General features: G+C 42.1%; 1 protein-coding gene across 1 annotated transcript in view; it reads left to right on the top strand.

Annotated features, from left to right (window-relative positions):
• USH2A (usherin) overlaps positions 1-20,660 on the top strand; it is a 371,535-nt gene extending 350,875 nt beyond the window's left edge. Inside the window, exons 64-72 of the mRNA XM_042813358.1 lie at positions 7,518-7,727; positions 9,972-10,210; positions 10,781-10,998; positions 12,888-13,064; positions 14,104-14,187; positions 15,435-15,679; positions 17,206-17,277; positions 17,754-17,987; positions 19,794-20,660. Coding sequence (XP_042669292.1) covers positions 7,518-7,727; positions 9,972-10,210; positions 10,781-10,998; positions 12,888-13,064; positions 14,104-14,187; positions 15,435-15,679; positions 17,206-17,277; positions 17,754-17,987; positions 19,794-19,883 — 1,569 coding nt within the window. The 3' untranslated portion in view covers positions 19,884-20,660. The remainder of the gene's footprint in view (positions 1-7,517; positions 7,728-9,971; positions 10,211-10,780; positions 10,999-12,887; positions 13,065-14,103; positions 14,188-15,434; positions 15,680-17,205; positions 17,278-17,753; positions 17,988-19,793) is intronic.
• Positions 20,661-20,740: the final 80 nt, after the last annotated feature.

Here is a 20,740-nt window from a genome sequence, read left to right as displayed (position 1 = left end):
GCCTACTAGATTTCGGTGCACTTTAAGAGGCATTAAGATGCCTACTGTCCTGTACTTGGAAATAATTACTGAGATCTTTGAAATTTTCTCTGTAGGTCTAATCAATAGATACTTGCATTCTTTGTAGCATTTGGTCTCTTAGGCATTTCTTGAAATACTGCCTAATTCCTCAGCTGTACTGTGTGATTCCCTCAAAAAATCCTGACTTAAACAAACTTCATGGGACCTGATGAGTTTCTTCATTTCCATAGAATTTCTGAAACAAAATATTTTGGCTTTTCTCAGGAGCTGCTGAGAATGGTCCACAGTACCAATTTTTCTTAGCTACTGGTAGGCCCTTTTGGCACACAGTACTGATCTGCAAAAAGGTGGTGCTGGGCTTTGGTGCAGTTTCCATGCAAGTGCAATGTCACTCTTCCACAATTGCACTTAATTGTGTACTTGGAGTTCTTCTTCAGATTAATGGCTTAATGTCTTCCTGGTGTGTAGAACCTGTCCTTATTTCCTCTCTGAAACCACTGAGCAAGCAAAAGGTTGGAGTAGAACTTATCTGAAGGTTTTATTGTTGCCTTTTCGTTCTTTGGTAAGACTGTCTGGTGCTCTGCAGCAGATGCCTTGCCTCTCACAGTGTCCTTCCTTAAGTAGTGTGTTTCTCACAGTCAAAATACTTCTGCCAAGTGAAAGACCAAGGGAAGATTCCAAGATATGCCAGGGGAAATACATTTTGGGCACTCCAACTTGGACTCTCAGAACTATCAAAGAGGAAACAAATCATATGTCTGACTTTGGAGATTTACAGAAAAAATGAGTGAAAAGTCACGAAGATTATGGCAGGACCAACTGCATGGAGCACAGAAAATGTCAGTCGTCTCGGTCACTTTCAAAGATGACAAGAATGGCGCTTGGTTACCAGCCTATCCATCAAACTGGTGGCTGAGCTCCAGTTTGTGCTGCTTAGTTACTGACTAACAACTGAATGACTTTTACAGCTTAAAATGGGTTGAAGCAGGTTCTCTGACTAACCAGTGATGGGTAGTCACCCATTTATAATATCCCTCATCTTTTGGCTTTTTTTCACTATTCTGCTTGTCACACTGAGAGAAAGATACACCACAAAGCAGTGACAAAATCAAAGACGTTTCCTTCTTGCACTTTGTTTCTTTGCTTGCTATCCTCTTTGTTTGAAAGAGGGGATTTTCTTGCAAGAGAAAATCTTCTGAAAAGTAAAGCAAGCACATCTATATTCTTTCAGTGCTTTAAAGGTGATATGTACTCTAAATATCCTTTTGCTGAACTAGATGCTTCCTTTGCCCTTGTACAGTAGGGCATGCAGTAGAAGTGCTACTTGAAACTATGCAATTCCTTTTAAAAAGCCCCTCTTCTGGCACCATGTTTCTGTTGCCAACACTATCCTAAATTTAAGTGTGAAACAATGTACTGATGAAGCAATCCTTGATTTTTGTTCATTAAACAAAATGATGTTTTTGGCTTCCAGAATTACTGGTGAGACAGTTACGACAGCACACTTGTAGGACTTTTCCCAGTACACTGCTATTCTGATATATTCAAAACCATGGCAAGCTATCCTTTAAAAAGACATTAGTGTGGGTACAGCGGGAAAATATATTCCAGGGCAGTAGATGACTTGATATGATTTCCTTGATTGTATCTTTTTATTTATGAGGCATAATTTATGACTGCTGAAAAGCAAACTAAAATGAGTGATGACTAACTGCAGCCAAAGTAATAAATCAGAAGCGGAGAAAGAAGTGGTGATTTTGATCGAATCTATTGAATTAGCTGTTGCCCTTAGCTATTACAGGTATTGGAAAGACCTTTTAATATCTGCTTATCTCTCTCATGGGAATGTGGTAACTATCTCATTATATACCCATAGGAAACAAATTATTTAATTTTCTACCTTTTAGAGTTAAACTTGTTTACATCTCTCATTAATTACGGGTGTTATACTATGTTATATGAAATGAGCATCCTTTAGAATATGGTAACGTTATGCAAGTCCCAAACCGTTTGCCTGTAATCTTTGTCTTTTTTTTCGCCTCCCTAGAATGGGTTTAATACTTTTATTAGATATAAAGATTTGAATAGTGAAGATGAATAGCAATGTTAAGAGGTTCAAATTATCGCAATGCTAGAAGCCTGGACCTACCGTCTATCCCATTATATGTTTATGGCCTCCCTAAGTATGCTGACTGAGTGCTAAATAGGTAAGAGAATAGATTTCAGGATGGGCAATCAGAAAACACACTGTTTACTACCTCTTTGTACCACTGATCATGAGTGGATGTGATACCATTTTTCTATTGCCTTTGTTCTATTCCTACTAGATTGCAACCACTTTTGAAACTTTCTGCTTTGCTCATACCTTCCTGACACTGCAATGCCCAGAATGAATAAATTATTTTAATGCAGGATGCTAGACTTCTGTAGGCAGGGTTTGTGCTCTAAGTTCTGCTGACATTGCATTAGGAATCCCAAATTACTGCATGTCGGTCAGGTCTGATGAGAAGAAAGATTTGTGAAGGGTGCTACAAATGACAGTGGCAGAGAGCACCTCTGGGTTTCTCTAATTTTATTTAACTAGCCAAGATTATAGGTTTCAATTTTCTTGTGGAATGCTGTTCAAACATTTGGTGCTGTGTTTCTGAAACTTATTGATATCATATCTTATATACCTCTAAAATATTTTACAATCTTGGAAAAAAGCTACATTGGGAAAACTCTGTGTTTATGTAATCATAGGGCTATAAATGAGAGCTCTTGGTGAAGAAAACAGTCTCAAAGTAGCGCTGTGTGTTTGGGCCTCCAGGAATCAACTGTAGAAACAGAGGAGTCGTATCAGTTCAGCTCTGCTACTGCTCATCTCTCCTGGCATGTGCAGAGTGGTGCTAGTGCTGAATCCTTCTTGGAAGGACCAGCAGTCAGTTGTGTTAAGTCCTTGAATTCCTCTCAAGCAGAGAGCTGAATTCTTGCCCCTCACAGAAGCATGTTAACTTCAGTGTGGCCTGATGCACAGTACCTGAAGGGCTTGGTGGGAGCCTGCAGTCACTGCTGGTCAACAGTGAACTTTTGGAGGAGGGCGATTGTTACCTGGTCTCTGAGCAAAGTGAAGGATGCTGGCTCTTGCCTGTCCTAGGAATTCAGCAGGAGCTCAAGACTTCTGCCTCCAGACAGGCAAGCTGCCACCAGACAGCCCACCCTTCTGCCTGTAGCCTCCTTGCTATACTTCAGCAGAGGTGAAGGAAACGAGTCCTCTTGGAGAGTTTCTTATGCTCACTTTGCAGGATCAGTGGGAGCTTCCTTCCTTTGGCCCTTGTGCTTACAGGGGAAATATTTGTCACTCTGCTGGGACCAGGTGTGAGATGTGAGTGGTGTGAACTGGCAGGCATTACTGCACACATGCTGTCCTCTGTGAGACCTCTGCTCAGTCAGCTTGTGTTTATGCTTGTTTGTGTAATTGGAGTCACGATCAAAAGATCACTTTAATCACTGGGGGAATTTTTGGTAACACAGTGCATTTTTTCTGCCTTAATCACAGACTGTATTTGTCCTTTGAGGGGGTTAAATTTGTGTACTTTATTTTGGTAGCTTCTTCACTGTCCCTTTTCATCACAGAGAAGCTTAGTGCTTGCCTGCTTGCTTGTCTTCTTCTGATACTTCAGCTTTAGTGGTGGTCCAGCTGCTTCCCTCCATTCCCTGCTGTATGAGGTACATACTTTCACATATGATCTCCATTTGATAAAAGAAAAAAATGACTTTTTCAGTTCAAAACACAGCTTGCCCAGGTGAGGATCTCAGGCCTGTGTTGCTCAGAGGTGAAGACAACACCTGCTCACAGCATCTCCATCTTTGAGCCATTGTAATTTTATTGCCCTGTATGGGGAAAGTTGCTATTCATCTTTACTGAGCTTGAGCAAGTGCTCACTGCACTCAGGCTGTGGCCAATTTCTCAGCACTTTCCTTCCTGTTCTCCAACCTCTTGCTGGGCCAGTGAGCTTTCAGACTGTCCTGTGATCATTTTGAGCAATGCTTGAACACCAGTCTCATCCAGGAGCTGAGATCATGCAAGGTCATTGGTGATGAAAGAAACAAGCTTAGTTACCTGCAAGTGGACTTCTCTAGTACTCTAGATATGCAGACTCCAGATAAGTTTCTCCTCTCTGGTTCTACCTCATAATCCAATGTGGTCCAGAGGCCAGCAAATTTATAAAGCAGTTTAAAAAATATCTCATGTAGTGTAGCTGATTTTGGAGACCTCTCCTGCTTTTGTTGAGGGAAAGTAGCCATTAAAAGCCATACATCTTTTGGCAGCATGCAGAGCCATGCACCATGATGTCATAGTTAATGCTTTTGAAAGCAGTATATTCAGAAGCTCAGGTTATAAGAAGTATTTGATGCCTTTCTGCTGTTTTGTCATCCAGTACATTCCTGCCTACATGAGATCTGTGCTCTGAGGTAGCTTTTAGAATCTTCTGCCATTCTGAACAGCAAATGATGATGATGATTTTCCATTTCTCTGTGGATGCAGTAAATATTTTCTGTGCTGATTATGTCATGTCTTAAAAGTACTCTTTTTGTGTGCCAAAATAAAACTTATGACAAAAGTCTAAATCATGGAATTTCATCTTGCCCTTTTTGTGGTGATTTTCTGAGGAGCCGTGACCAAATCGAAACTCTGATTTTAGCAGGTGCTTCCCATTGCTGCTTCTTTTGCCTTGCTGTCTTGTTTCTTCATGCACTGAAATGACAAAACATGAACATTTCCATCTGCAGCCATTTCTGTGCACTTACCACTCTGGATCTCCAAGCACAGGCCGGAGTTTACTTGAATGACGATTCTCATAGGGAAAAATTTTTATAGCCATCCATTCTTTTACAGATGATTAAGCAGAAGCAGAAGGAGTCAGGGGAGTCAGGATTATGCCAGTGTAAATCCAGAATTTAGATCCTCTGAAGTCCTGTTGAGCTCTCACAGTGTTTTTCCAAAGCCGATGTGAATTTTGCACAGCCGAAGATATTCTGCTGGGGATATGTCTTGGCATGGCTGAGTTGCTAAGTTTCCCTCACTGGTATTCTGAGACCATGACTGTCAGACAGGCCCAGATGCATCTTGGCCTCTTTTTGCAGAGGAATGTGATGCCCAGAGGATGGGCTCAGGGTCCCTCCCTGGAGATGGACCTGGCTAGGAAGCCATGTCTGTTTGCACTTGCCCTTGCTCTGCCGAGTTGATCTTAGTTTTCTTATATTTGTACAAGTATAGGGTGCACACTGTGCACAGAGGTGAGTTGTGCACTTGGGCACTTCCACTCCGGAGGACAGTGGGACTGACTGCCTCCACTGAAGCATGTGATTGAAATGAAATCGTTGCCCTCTGGGAAAATGTCTTCAGCCACCCAGATGTCACGTTTTAGGAGACCGGCATTCCCTTTTCCCTTTTCCTGAGATGGTGTTTGTCAAAAATAAGGCTTGTTTTCTGAAAGGCATGGCTTAGGCACCTATGATATGGGAGGGATGGAAGAAGATGCCTCCCACCAACTCTCAGTGAGTTATGTGTACCCCAGCTATGCTGCATCTCTCTCTTCTCCAAATTTCCTAAGGGGTCCCATTGCGAGGCCTGGCTGCTGTACTATGCAGGAAGCCTCTCTCCCTAGTTCTTGGCCATCAGTTATAGTGTGGAAGCTGGTTCTGCAACTCAGCCCCAATGCTGCCACTTTCCATGCTCGTTAAGACCGCAGCCTGGTGTGCAGCCAGAGCTTTAGAACTAAGGTCAGTGCTGAGTTGAGGCAAGTGGCACATTCAGAGCTGCTTTTTCCATATGTGGCTTTTTCTCTCCGCAAAGAAATATGCTCCTTGAAATGAGCTACGGTGGGCAAATCTTTGTAGCAGCAGGGACTTAACTCAGATAGAGGGTTTGACCTACTGCAGTAAAGTGAACAGAGTTTGACTTATGAAAAGTTCACAACAGAGATATATTACTGATTTCACTGAAAATGAAAGTACTCTGGCAGAGCTTTTTATCGTAGGTTGTCATCTGCACTTATGTAGTCTTTCACTGGATGATATTATATGTTACTGAAGGAATGAGGCAGTAACTTCAGTTTTGTAGTTGGCAGAACCATAGTCTTCAAAGCCTCTGAGGTAGTTTTTGGCCCTTTTCCTTCCCCGGACCCCTTGTGAAGTGTTCTGTGGTCTTGGAACTTAATATTGCCAGCTGGAAAGATGCCAGGGTCAATCTTGAACAACTCTAATTTCTAAACCTCTTATTTTTTTAAGGCAGAGTCCCACCAGCCACTTCCCCAGGACTTCTGCCTGGAGTAGATCACATAAGAACGTGTTTTACTGTTGTTAGAATTGCTTGGCGTGAAAGCTTACTAAGGAATACTTATACTAAAAATCGCTCAGACAGTCCTCTTGTATTGCCATTTAGATCTATCATTCTGATTGATCACTGTGTGGTTGGCTAATATTGAGCCTAATTTAACCCTACACACTCACACATCCATCTATTCTGTCTATTGTACCTGACATTCTACAAATTACTTACTCATGCAAATGACGACCTAAGGCAACCTTTTATGATATTCGTGTTTAATTATACAAATGGTTTTTGATAAATAAGATTATACATCCTTCCATATGTTTATTCACTCCTTGATGAAAGCAAAATTTAATTTTCATGCAGATTTGTTGAAGACTGTGTTTAATAAGTGCTGAGTTTTATGTAGTCTGCAGATCACTCTGGTTTTGGGAAGCTGACAAAACCAGTAGGTGTAGTTCACAGAGACGTGTGGGTTTTAATCAGGCCTTGTTCAAGCTGCTAAATTTTGAAATCTTGGAATTGAAACAGTTGCCTTTGTGCTCACAGGGTAAAGAGAATGTTGTTGTGGAAGTAAATGAGAGATGCTGAATTAACCATAATTTTCAGTAGGCTTTGTTTATATTATGGGTTACTGAAGATGTTGCCAAATGATTGCTACAGAAATATTTTTAAGAGAGAGATGCCCCTATAAAAATGTCAAGTTTTTAAGAGTAGCTAGAATTTGTCTTGTGCAATTCAGTCAAGGTGAACATAATTAGATGTCAGACAGTGGCAGGCTGAACTCACTGGGGCTGCTTGCACACGTGAAGGAATTGAGGGGGAGACAAATGGCAGGACTGGATGTCAGTATTTTTGTTCACATTTGTTTGAAAATGTTATCGGTGTTGATCCTCTTTGCATGGCACAACAAGGACAGTGCTGGGAATTTAGGTAAGTACGAGCTACGTGAATACACACTTCCTGAGACAAGAAATCTACTTTTCAGTGTAATTTTTTTTCCTGTTAGGAAGTAATTGGATCAGTACAGGTACTGGGCTGCAGATAAGGGACATTTTGCACAGGGGCTGTTATACTGCGTCTTAGCAGAATTAAAGCTGCAGCAGCATCCTAGACAGCTGTGGAGTTTTTGTGGGCTTGAGTCAGTCATTGATAGACTCTCTGTTTCTGTATGCTGAAGGTGTGGTCAGTGAACTCGGCGGGCCGGACACCGAGCGGCTGGACTCGCTGCCGGACCGGTCCTGCTCCTCCCGAGGGCCTGGCAGCTCCCCTCTTCCACACGGTGGCATCTACAGTGGCCGTAGTGAACATCAACCCTCCTCTTAAGCCAAACGGGGTGGTCAGTATCTACAGGCTGTTTTCTAATGATACTCGAGGGACTGAGGTGGTGGTAAGTATTGTGAAAATTATTGATGTACTTCCATTTTAATTTGCTTTTTTTAGCATTAGCAGTTTTGTTCTTAGTAACTGTCTGCTGGTTGCAAATTTTATTCCTCTCCTGCTCTCCCTTTGTTGCCTGCTCTGCAATGCTCTCTTCTGGCCAAAGCGGGTCCTGCACTTTCACTCAGCTAAATGTGCTTCTCAAGGCATTATCTTCAGCATTCAAATCTTTCTCACTTGGTAATGTGCTGTGACAATGTGACGAGAATCCACAGCGTTGTTTTGGGGATGGCTAACCATCCAAATGAAATCCTCCAGACAGCCCCTGCCAGTCCAAATGGTGCAAGTGGAAACAGGAGCCAGGAGGAAGTGGTTGTGTGCTTTGGATAGCCTAGAGGTTTGAAGCTCCAAAGAAAATACTCTGAGTTACCCTTAAAAATCTGTCTTATTGGTAAGAAGTATTGCATTGTATTGTATCGTAAAGCACTAAAGAATAGTGCAAGTAAAAAGATAACGGTGTCTCAGTCTAGATCACCTAAAAAGAAGTTCTTAATGGTGACATCTTCGGTGCAAATCTTAGCTATTTAATCAAATCCCAGTGAACCAATTCTCTAGGCAATACCTCCTTTTGGTGTCTGCGCCATGGAGGGTTCCAAGCCTCAAATGTGGAGTCATTTTCATCTCTAGATTGGACATTGCTGCATCTAAGAGGCCCATAATCCAGACTGGAGGGTTACAGTGGTCTTCAAATGAGTCCTCAGTTTTAACTCTGTCTGGCTTGTGGATTCCCATTTTCTAGGGTGGGCACATGGGAAGCAAGAAAAAGTAGACTTATATATATGTTTATGGTAACAGATTGATACTATTTATTTTGTGTTTGCACAAGAAGGCTCAGCAGATGTGACGAGACTGCAGCAACACAGATGATGCTTTTATAGGGTTGACATGCAGCTTTGATTTTCCCTTGAGATTGATCTCATTAGGTGTCCAGGTGTGATTGGACTCAGTTAAGCTAGGAAACCTGCAGAGTTTCATTACTGTTTTAAAACTGGGAGATGTGAGGAAAATCTAGAGCTGTGCAAGTTGTCTGGACCAGTTACCACCAAATCAGTGCAAACTATTGGAATAACCTTTGTCCCTAGCATTATCTGTCTGGTTTTCACAAGAAGGCAAGTATTGACACTTGTTTCTTTGCATCATCTTTCTCAGTTTGGAAGTGTTGGAGATACCTTTTCAGGTCATCAACCCTGTCCACAAGTTTAAGCTGCCTACTGATTGCATATTACAGATTTATTTCTCCATGCATTTATACCTCCCAGTGTAATCAGAGTGTCCATGTCTGATTCAGCTAGCTCATCTCCTTGGTGTCTGTATGGTCTTCCATCTCCATCCCATCACACCTGCCATGCTGCTGTCCCTAGCACTGGCATTAGGAATACCAAATGCTTTTCTTTCCTTGCTTCACAACATTCCTTCCCATTTTCTTCTGTACTGTGCTGAGTCACATGGTGCTATGTGGAAACAAATGTTGCCCCCTGATGGTGTTTATTATTTTGGTTTAAAAAGGTGTATCCATAAATGACTACAATGAAGAGGTGAAGTAGCTGCTCCTCCAAGCAGTTTAGAAATGTTTCCTTTCCCAGAACTTTCCCATGCTAGATGTAGAAGAGTTGCCTATCAAGCAGGATTGCATGGCAACATAGCCGTTTCAGTGTGGAGCAGCACTGTGTTGGCCCCCTGCTCAGAGGTTCCTACTGGAGAGCCCACTATCCCTTTAGGTAAATCGACCTACCAGTCACATGCCCATAGCTCTGTATAGCTCCTGTATCCAAGCCAAGGAAGCTTTTGAGATATCCACGGGCACTTGCTAATACGCTTATCATGCAGTCATTTTCCACAGTCATTTATTTTGTTTCAGTTCCTTTTAGCCTAGTGTTTCTCCTTAAAGGTTTGCAGTTTCTCTTTCCCTGAGAATGACATATACAAGTTGATATACAGAGTTTACATCTCAACTCAAGAGGTCTGTGAGGCCACTGATGGCGTGGTCTTTTCCTTTGAGCAGTGCCCTTTAACTTTGTAATGGGAGGAAAATAACTGCAGAGGTCCTAGTGCACAGCAGCTGCATTAATGTCAGACTTAAAGGACATGCAGAACCTTGTGCCCATAGTCTTCTGGAGTTAATTTATCCTGATAACTCTTATTGAGTACTTGTGGTGCTTGAACCTATGACAAGTTTCCTCTTAATTTTTTGCAGCTGTCAGAAGGGACTGCCACCCAGCAGACAGTACATGGGCTAAAACCTTTTACCACGTACTCCATTGGTGTGGAGGCCTGCACCTGTTTCAACTGTTGCAGCAAAGGACCCATGGCCCAAATCACCACACAGCCAGCTCCCCCCTCTGAGCAGCCTCCCCCACAGATCCGTGCTGTGACCTCCAGGAACGCCTCTTTCCAGTGGAGTGCCCCTCAGTCACCCAATGGCATTGTCACCAGGTGGGAGCTGCAACCCAGCCAAATTTCAGCTAGCCAGGACTGGTGGCAGAGCCACCTTCCTGGGTGTAAATTGTAATCAAGTGACTAAGAGGTCTGGATGGTTGGAACAGCCGTGTTCATTCTTCCTGGTGTTGGTGATGATATCTCATGTGGCCTAAAAAGCATCCAGGAGGTGTTTAGGTGAACCGGTTGCTTTTCTCATGTGCAGGATATAGAGATTGATGAAGGTGGAGAGGATGCTGGGAGTGGAGGTCATTGTCTAAAAGCTGTGGTTGCACAGTGAGAGTGGTGAGATCAATTGTCTGCAAGAGGCAGCTGTATTTTGTGGCTAGTAAGGCCACTAGCTGATGTGCGGAAGTGTTGATGCCTTTTAAGGAAGCAGTAGTTTCATTATGTGTGACTGACAACCGCAGTTTTTCATAGACCACAGCTGGGGCCAAAGTCTCCAGGAGAAAAACTAGCATTGCAGATATACTGCAATCAAGATGAAATGGTCGGTTGGTTGTAATGAAATAATCATGTTATGTTATAAAAGCTCTTAGTAAATCTAAATCTTCACTGTCTCCTCAGCTATGAGCTCCACGTGTACATGGCTTGTCCTCTGAACCTGCAGCCGGCAGTAAAGGCTTGCAGCCCTGGCCCAACTGAGGTGAAGTATACAGGAAATGGACAGAGTGCCAACGTATCGAACCTCGAGCCTTACACAACCTACAACCTGCGAGTTGTGTCTTACAACTCCGTGGGCAGCAGCGCCTCAGAGTGGGTTGGCTTCACTACAGAAAAGGAGCGTGAGTATGAGATCAGAAATTTCTGCTTTTGCTACATGGGGCACAGATCTATTGATTCTCTTCAAGAATAACCTGTCTTAATTCATGTCACACTTCTGCCAGGTTCATTAAAGTTTTCCACAGGCTGCATCTGAATGTTTGGATCCTTGCTGATAGTGAAGAGTTTATCAGTAACCAACCACATCAAGGCACTACTTTAAATTCGTGTGGTGCTGTACAGAACTTAGTTCATGGCCTGAATCAATGATTGAGCACCTGGTGAAGGAACACAGCCAGCCTGGGAGCACAGGTGAAGGCAGTTTGCCTGTGTGATTAGAAGGGGTGGAACCAGGTTCTCCCTAAGCCTCATTTAAGTGCTGGCCGCACAAGGGAAGGATATGTGGAGGTTCCTCCTTCCCAAAAAATCTGAAACAAAAACTTAAAACTAAAATCAAGCTACAAAATGAGGGAGTCTGATCCTGGGCAGCAGCTCCTGCCATGATCTGATGGAGCCAGGGGGCTCACAGCAGCCTTGTGATGGGTAAGCAAATCTTTTCTTTCTTTGACTGGATTGTGACCATTGCTCTTTTTTGGGTGGTTTAGAACTAGGTGGTTTAGAAGGTTGTCTGCCATTGCCTTTCCCTACAGGTGATGTGCATGGAAGAAAAATGTGCAGGACTTGTGCCTACAGCCAGGACAGATTTTTACCATCAAAACCAAATATCTGGTAGTCTAGCATGCGCTTTTATTGAGAAGATCCGTAGTGCTGTAGCCAATCATTCTGTAACAGATGAGATCATTTCACCTCAGCATGCCAGGACAGGGCTAAGAGAATCTTAACTTCTTCCTCACATAGTCTGGTGTCAGGATTTCAGAATCCTTTTTATAGAAATCCCATTTAAATCAATAGATACTCCTGCTGAGTAGATAATAAAAATGTAGCACCTGCTATGTTGCATGGATTCTCATCTCTAAATTTAGGGTAACTTAGCCCCAGATTTTCTTGAATGTGACCACAATTTAAAAAAAAAAAGTCTTTAAAGTTATTTTGCTGGCTGAAAACTGTAATGTGATTGATGAACTTTAAAATGGAGAAAATAGATGAGACATACAGAACGAAACTGTTTAATAGCCATTTTCAAACCCCTGCCCACTGGGTCTGCAGTCTTCATGTGTCAGTCTTTCTTGCCTTGCTGAACTCTTACATGGATTTCCTGAGTCACTCTGGAAGTCTCCTTACTCTTGCCTGGAAGGTTTGGTTTAGTGAAAGTGGGCAATTAGAGTCAAAGTGTAGCTGGACAAGCAGCTTCCTTGTGAACAAATCAGCACGTGGTGGGCATGTGGTTTAATGACAAAGTCACAAGAAGGGACCACCTCAAACTGAAGTTGAGTCATTTGTCAGCAAGCTGTTATGCCCAACTGATGAAAACTTCCACCCTGAAGTGAGTTCTGTTTCTTTTCTCTCTGCCTGCTGTGGCTTTTGTATTATGTATGTGCATATACTAGAAGAAAATTTAGGGCAGTCTCTCTGGGCTTGCAGAATAGTCCTTTCTTTAACAAGTTTGGTTGCCAGAGCTAGGTGTGCTGCAGCTGAGCTTGCAACTTCAACATCCTCCTGTTTTTCTCTGTAACATACCCTGAGTTGGGATTTAATCTGTGCAGTTTTAGTGCTGTACCACAAAGGCAAAGGAGCAGAAATCTAGGTCTTTATATGAAACATTTCTGCTTTCTCAGTGTAGGGGATGGCTTGCTACTAAACTTTCTCTTTTCTCCATCTGTCTGCTCATACGAATGAATATGAGATAGCTAGTACACGTGTGAATGAGCTTGAATCATTCAGAGCCTGTTTCTCTCTGCTCTATGATTCTGCCATGCCTGTTGCCTAGAAATAGGATTTTCTTCTTTTGCAGCACCTCGGTACATGGCTCCGTTCTCAGTTGTTAGCAATTTATCTACCATCCACATAGACTGGAGTCGCACTTTCGTTCTGAACGGACGCCTGAAGGAGTATGCATTAACTGAGAGTGGGCAACGCATCTACAGTGGCTTTGACACCGAGTTGTACTTGCCAAGGACATCTGACAAAAGTCAGTTTCGATTTCCTATGTCTTTCTCCCTTTAAAAGATGTTGAGCTCAATTAATAGTGTTAATATTATTGCTAAATTTGAGGAATGTGTCTCCCTGGAAGTCTCATGCTTAAGAGCACAGGAGTTACTGCTTTTCTTCCTAAATGGAGGAATGAAAGGGAGTCTGTGCAGCAGCTCTGGCAAGTCGTGCTCCATCTAAATACTTGCTGAATACTATAGCCAAACTTATTGAACTGCATCCAAGCAGATGCTTGAAACAAAAATTCTTGGGACTAACAACAGTTTTACGAGACAGGGTGAGCCTGCATTAGTTTGTTGTGATGGCTGAGCTTTACCAAATCCCAGAGCTGCATTGCTATTTTGTTCTTTGAGGCTGTGCTCTAGAAAAAAATGCATGGAAATAAACTTCACAAAATGCTGGAGCCTGTTTGTTTGTTTTTGTTTTTTAGTATACATATATATTTTAAGGACTATATTGGTATCTTTTGGAATTGGCCTTGTTTCAAAATGCAGTTTCTCTTTCAGAAATTGGGGATGTTTAAAATGAAAACCAATCATGTCAACAGACGAAAAATAAAAACAAAAAAGAGAGATTCTGTTTTTAAGAGGTTTTTCTTTGTACGTTACAGGAATTTGTCACTTACTTTTTACTTTCCTGGATACTACTATGATGCTAATACGTTTCTTTAAAAATCAAATGTTTTTAACAAGTTTCTATCAGCTGTGAACAAATGGCCCAGGGAATTTGTGGCACAGTGATGGAATAAATTGAAATTTCCAGTTGTATACAATTGAAAAAGGGAGAACTGAGTGTTGAAAGAGGAGCATAACTTGTAACAATGTCATAGTGATGTTTATCATGTGTTCTGCCATACCTAATGGTTTAGGAGTTGAATGTATAAGGGATTATGAGGCTCTAATCTTGAACTCAGGTAGCTGGTGTTTGGCAGTCTGCTTGGTTGTTCTGAGTTAGCGATCTCTACTGTTGGATAATGGTGAAAAACACCTACAGAATTCTGATTTCTCCTTTTTGCTCAGCTTTTCTGTTTCAAGTAACATGCATCACCGATGAAGGGAGTGCCATGACGCCAGTCATCAAATACAGTGCTGCTGATGGACTTGGTAATTATATGAACAAATTACCTATTGCCTACTGATTTTGTGTTTATGGTAAAAATGTGATATGCACTGCACACTAGATGGAGTGGAATCTGACGGAGGGATCATGCAGTGAGATTTCTCAGGACACTTGCTGTATAGATCCTTTACTTGTTTTGTAAGGGTAGTAGGCTTAGTATGATGAAGTCCTAGTTCAGTTGTTGTCCAGTAGTTGATGCCCTCCACTAAAATGTTTGTATTTCCTTTTAGCTTTGTTTTCTAGGATGAAAATCTAAGCTCAAACTATTTCTAACTGGCATTGCTTTTAATTAATTTATTGTGAGTTTGCAGTTTGTTTGGCTTCTTAAAATAGATCACCCTTGTCTTTGCAATTATTCTTTATACTGTAGTTCCCTGATACACCTTTTCATGCTCTCAACTATCGTCCTGCAAAATTTCAGGCAAGGCTATGGTAAAAGCATTGTGAGGTATTCCCATATCCATCACCTTCATTTGTTCTTTTTGACTGCTGTATGTACCCTGCATCTACTACAAATTGGATCAGCACCATAGGCAGCTTGCAGTGGAGACTTGGAAGTGAAGGTGATGGAAATCCCTTAGCAAAGTGTCTCGATACGCATGTAGGATCACAAATAACCAAGCAACTCTGAATTCTGTCACAGAGATTTCTGATACATGTGTTGTGCGAAAGCAGAGCCACGTGGCTGTTTTTTCTAACAGGCAGGGGAAGAAGGAATAATGTGTTTCATGTTGTTTTCTTTTATATTAATTTATTATTCATTTTTGTTCAGTCTCCCTCGCGCTCTTTTTAACTGTGCAGGCATGCTGCTACAGGCATTGTTGTGTAGAGAATGTCCTCTGTCCGTACCTCTCTGAAATTACTGTAGTCATTTCCACTCTTCAAGGTTACTTGGAGAACCTTTTTTTTTCTTTTTTTTTTTTTCCCCCCCACTCACATTCCACCTCCACCGCCTCCTTTCTCGAGAGCTGCTGGTGCAGTGGTGATTTCCAGCCTGAGCAGCAATGCCGGAACTTTAAGCAGGGTCTCCTGAGGGTAGTAAGCTTTTTATTATAGCCCGCCAGCATATTGAACCATTATGCCACCTTGAACATAAGTGCAAATAAGCACATGACGACAAAATGACTTAAATTCCTGCCTAATTTATTAGAGGCGAAAGGGGTAGCATATTGTTAAATGACTTTCTGAAATAACATTCTCTTTCTCTCCTAATCCCTCCTGATTTTTACAGGTCTGATCTTGACAACACCTGGAGAGAAGGACAAAGCAGAGTCCAAAAGTGTAAAATTCTACAATGAACTGTGGTTTGCAGTTTTGATGGTAGTTCTAGGTTTGATCCTCCTGGCTATTCTTCTCTCCTTAATTCTTCAAAGGAAAGTGCACAAGCAACCCTATGCACGAGACAGACCTCCTTTAGTTCCACTCCAGAAAAGAACATCGCCAATGAGTGTGTATTCAACAGGTGAAACTCATCCGGTATGTTGGGCAAAACACAATTACTCATATCCATTGTGTCATGCTTCTGTCTGTCCTTCACAGATTTCTTTTGTCCTCTGACTACTTTGCACTCCTATTTCCCAACTGAATGCTGTTCAGTGTAGGAAAAGGACTGTCTGGTGTGCCCACGAAGGCACAGAGAGCCAAGATGAAGGCACTCAGTCCAGAAAGATTGCTGTGGCATCTGGTCTGCAGGCCCTGACATCTCTGGATCCGAAATGCTGATGGTGCTTTAAGAAAAACAGTAGAACTGTAGTCACAGAAAATCCAGAGCCATTGATGGGACCTGATGTTAGCTGGTATCTGCAGCACAGCTGGAAATGCCTTCATATCTTGAGAAATGGTAAGAAAATGTGCCTTCCAGAGGAGCGCGTCACATGGTCCCAGCTGCCTGTTGTGAAAGGTTAGCCAGGATCAGTGTTTTGTCAGGTAACCATGAGTTGCTCTTGCAAAAGCAGGGCTTAGGGATGGGCTCTGTTTCTTTCTAGTTATAGAACCCAGCTGGAATGCTGCAGGACAAGCTGCCAGGAAGGTCGGGGGGGGGAGTGAGCACAACTCGCTCAGAGAGAAGCTAGGAACCTTAACAAAATGTGTGTGTGTCTGTGCATGTAAAGTCACACTGGGACCATGAAAGGGCAGGAGGGAAGCTGCTGAGGATTGATTAAGAAGGTGGCTCAGTGTCATTTTTATTATGATATCTATAGCTCTGTTTAAAACAAAAAAAAAAAAAAAACCACCAATCCAGATAAAGAACATGTTCCATCACATAGCAGAGTAGTTGTGCTACCCTAACTATTTGCAAAAAGTGAGACAGAGGAATGTGAAAAATTTTATAAGACTGAAAATTAGAACTTCTTCCCAGGCACAGGCTGTGAGGCTATTCTTGTCACTTCTCTGCTGCTTTTTCCTGTGACTCTTGCATCCTTCACGCATTCTGTTCCTATTTGTCTCAGTGCCAAGAAGCTGCATCTGTGCCTCAACAAAGCAGCTCTTGGAAACAATGGGATTTCCAGCATGCCCCTTCTCCTGGTGAAGGCTGAGAGCATAACAAGCTTTTATTGATCTTATGGTTTTGATTCCACTTCTTCTGCAGCCTGTTCTGTTGTGTTGTCCCCCTTGACTTATGATGTCCTTGCTGCTGGCATGCCTACGTTGTTCCTAGCCTTTATTTTTTTCTTTTTAGAGCTAATATGGGGGGAGGAAACATTGTGCTGTGCACCAGCTGAAGAACTTAGTACAGAGCTACTTTGAAGTGGCAAAATTGTTTGTTTTAGAATTGCTATTGCAATCATGCAGTGAGTGTTGCTGGCTGCTCACATGGCAGCTGATGACCACTTGAAGTAAATCATGCTGTTTATTTGCTGGTTCTCCACTCTCCTACATCCTGCTATGCTATCTCCCTACCCAGAGCTGCAGTTAATTCATTTCCTTGTATAAGAAACAGATTGCACTTGTGCTACACCTTACCCTGCCCTAATGCTTCTCCTCCCTCTCTTTAATCTCAGTTTGAGACTATTGCTGACACATCTGATTCATCAAGCAGCATCACTCTCAAAAGTTACAGGATGCGTTCTGAGGTAGAGTTGTTAGTGTGCAGTGTTGCAAGATGTGTGATGTGCCAGGTGGCCCTAAGAGCATGCAGAAAGGCAGCTTTACTTACAGTGCATGTTTATCTGGGTGGGTAAAACCTTTTTCCTGGCCGTGGTAACTGTATATAACTAAGCAAAAGGAAGTCTGCTTAATGCCCTTGCTGTGTGTGTCTTGATTGCCATTCTGGTAGACAAAATTCTTTGGACCTCTACTTGTTGGCTAATGAAGTAAGAAAAACTGGAGGGGGAAAAAAAGTCAGGACAGCCCTGTTTCACAGAGTTGGGCTTTTATTTCCTTTTCACTCATGTGATTGACAGTGGGGAAAGGTTTTTTATTTTCCCCCTCTGTGCATAACTTTTGAAGCATGGACTCCTGTTCTCTTACACTACTCTTTTGTTTTGATTAGAGTGTTTGAGGATGATGCCCTGTACATTCAATTTGTTGGTTTGCTGTTTCCTCCTAGGGACTAGCGGATACAAAAATTCCAGGAGTTGGTTCTCCCACAAGCAGCCGTGGTCTCTATAATGCTTCTGGGGGACGGAGACCAAGTCAGAGCCAACTAAATCGTACATATTCCCCAGCCTCTCTTCATCGTAGTGTCAGCCAGCTGCTTGACATCTATGACAAGAAGTCTTTTGTTGATGAATTACCTTGGGATACCATAATTCGTAATCATCGTGCTGGTGGTCGTGGCTTGGTAAGGACTCCTTCTGTGATGCTGTTGTGTGTCAGCTGTTTGTGACTTTTAGAATTGTGTAAGGATCATGAAAATGTGTAACAAAGGATCAGGAAGGATTTCAAAAGATGTAGAAGGAGATGGTCAAATTCCTTCCTGCCTACTGCAGGTATCACTGCTCTAACAGGATGCAAGTAGTCTTCACTTCATGTCTATTTGTCCATGGTAGCCGTTGAACCAATAACTGCACGGTCTATCAGCCATATGTATTTTAAAGAAATCTATTCTGTTTGTCCAACTCATAGATGTTTCTCTCCACCCATCTTAGCAAGTCTGTAAGAGGGGCCATGGGGCTAAAAGGAGTCTGGGGGTAGTGGGCATAGCACTTGCGTGCCACACTACAGGGATGTTGTTCCCATTGCTACAATATCTGCTGAGGCTTAAGAACATAGTGACACTTAGCTCACAGTTGAGCTGGTTTACAGAATGGTCTGCTGACCTTCAGAGCTGGTAGAAAGTAGGAGCAGGGGAATTAAAACTCACTTTTGGTGACCAACCACCATTACAATATGAGTTAAGCTCCTTTTTAATTTCAAAAATACAAAACAGGGCTCTTCTATTGATGTTTTCTGTACATTGCTTTAGATTTCCCTAAATCCAATTGCCTGTGCTGTGTTGCTTGTCTACTCTGCTTAAAAAAAAAAAAAAAAAAAAAAAAGTCTGCAAGGCTTTTAACTCAGCTCTTCCTTTTATTACAGCAAGTAGCTAGAAATTGATATAAAGTATTGTTCATTCTGTCTATTTTTGGGATGAACATACTGAATGGTGTAAGCACACCATTACAGATAGTTGCAGAACGCTGCTAATAGAGTTTTTGATATAGAAACAAAGTGTAAATGTCTCTCCTTGCTGTCAACTTTTTATCTGGCTCAATGCATTGGAGTATTTTGAGATTGAAAGGAAGCTGAGACTCTGAAAAGCTGACTGTGTGTCAAAACAATTGCCTGACAGGCCACACTTCTTTAAGTGGAATTGGGCCAGGCCTGGGGCCAGGTGCTAGAGCAGTTCCACAGTGCTCCAATGTAGGGTTCATTCTTCTATAAATTATCTGGCTTTAGGACTCAAATGTATACTAAATTCAGAGATGACTATGTATGTAATATATATATAATATTATATATATAATATGTATAGTATATATAATGTATACTAAGTTCAGCAATTTCCTAAATAGGGAAAAGATTTTGACTCCTCCGAGGGTCAAGGGGCCTTGCAAAGAGATTTTAACAAATGAAAAGGCTTGGTTCTAAGCAACCTCATGGAAGTTGAACAAACAGAAGTGCAGGATTCTGCACTTCAGACAGGTGCATGTACGGGGATGAGAGGCTGGAGAGCAGCCCTGCAGGAAAGGATGTAGGGGTCCTGGCTGACAGCAAGTCGAGTATGAGGCAGCAGTGTCCCCTGGCAGCCAGAAGGGCCAAGTGTACCCTCAGTGATCGTTGTGGATTCCTTTCAGCTCAAGATATTATGGGATAGGTTCCCCATTACTCTAGTTAACACCATTTCCTTAATCTTAGTCAGGAGTGGAGGTGTATTTTCAAATCTATCATAACTGTGTCGATTTAGTATTGGAGGCAGATGTACGAATGCTTTTGGTTCTTAGTTTATGGTAGAAGGAAGGGAAAAACATACAGGAAAGTAGAAATGAGCTTACTTAAGCTGTTTCAGAATCATTTGGGGAAGACTTGAAGGAATAGGGTTATGCTTTGTTAGCTGAAGATGTGTCTCACAGCTGTTTTGGTTTTGTTTTCTTTAATTTCTTTACAGTATGTTGAAGAAGAAGATCTTGTCAATGTCATCAAAGGTTTCAGCACAGTCACCAAAGAGCACACGACATTCACTGACACCCACCTTTGAAAATCATAACCACATTCTCCATAAAATGGAAAGTGGTAACTTTGCCAAAAGCAGCCTGCATGGACCTGGGGATAGGGCTGCAGTTTTCACATCTCATGCCTGCTTAAGAGAAAAATGTGTGTTTGGAGCTGGGGTAGGAAGGGGGGAGGGTTTAGTTAGCCTTTTTTCATCTTCTTTATCCATAAACTAAAAATTGTGTGTTAGCACTGGTGTTTCAGAACGGTACAAGAGGAACAGTGTAAAAATCCAAGTTACAGAATAGCGAAGGATGGTGAAGACTGAAGCTCTCATCCTTATCTGTCATCCAGCTTTCACAGCTGAGGAGCACCTAGGGGGGAGGTAGGTAAGGAAAATCCTTTACCTTTCCAAAATGCAGCATATGGCTGAAAGGGGCCTTCTCTGCAGGATCGCCATGTCTTTTCTTGGCCTGACAAAGCTCCACCACAAATCCCTGTTCACGTCTCAGTGAATAAACAGCAAATGGAGTAATTCACATGGAGTTGCTTTACTCTTTGCATCCTTTCTCTCCTTCTACCCTGACCCTTTATCTCAAGAAAAAAAAAAAAAAAAAAAATCATAAATTAATACTCAACTAACTCCAGGCAGCCCTCTTCCCTACTAGGGTAGAAAACCTCCTTTTCTCTTCCCTGTTAAATATTTGCTGTTACAGCTTTCCCTTCTGCTTATGTATTACTAATCTACGTGCAATATAATTTGTTCACTACCAACAGCAAACCCAGCAGCAAACATCAAGCAGTCAGCAAAACACAGGTAGGAAATATCATGTCAAAGCACTTGTAATACTTGTGTATTACACCGTGACAGTAGACCTACTCCCATATTCATCTCTGCTCTCT

This window comes from Centrocercus urophasianus, unplaced genomic scaffold (assembly GCF_019232065.1).
Source record: "Centrocercus urophasianus isolate 14NV4802_14NV808 unplaced genomic scaffold, USGS_Curo_1.0 seq_10, whole genome shotgun sequence".
In the NCBI taxonomy this organism is placed as follows: Eukaryota; Metazoa; Chordata; class Aves; order Galliformes; family Phasianidae; genus Centrocercus; species Centrocercus urophasianus.
The sequence above is the reverse complement of the archived record's forward strand: the minus strand, read 5'-3'. Positions and strand labels throughout refer to the sequence as shown.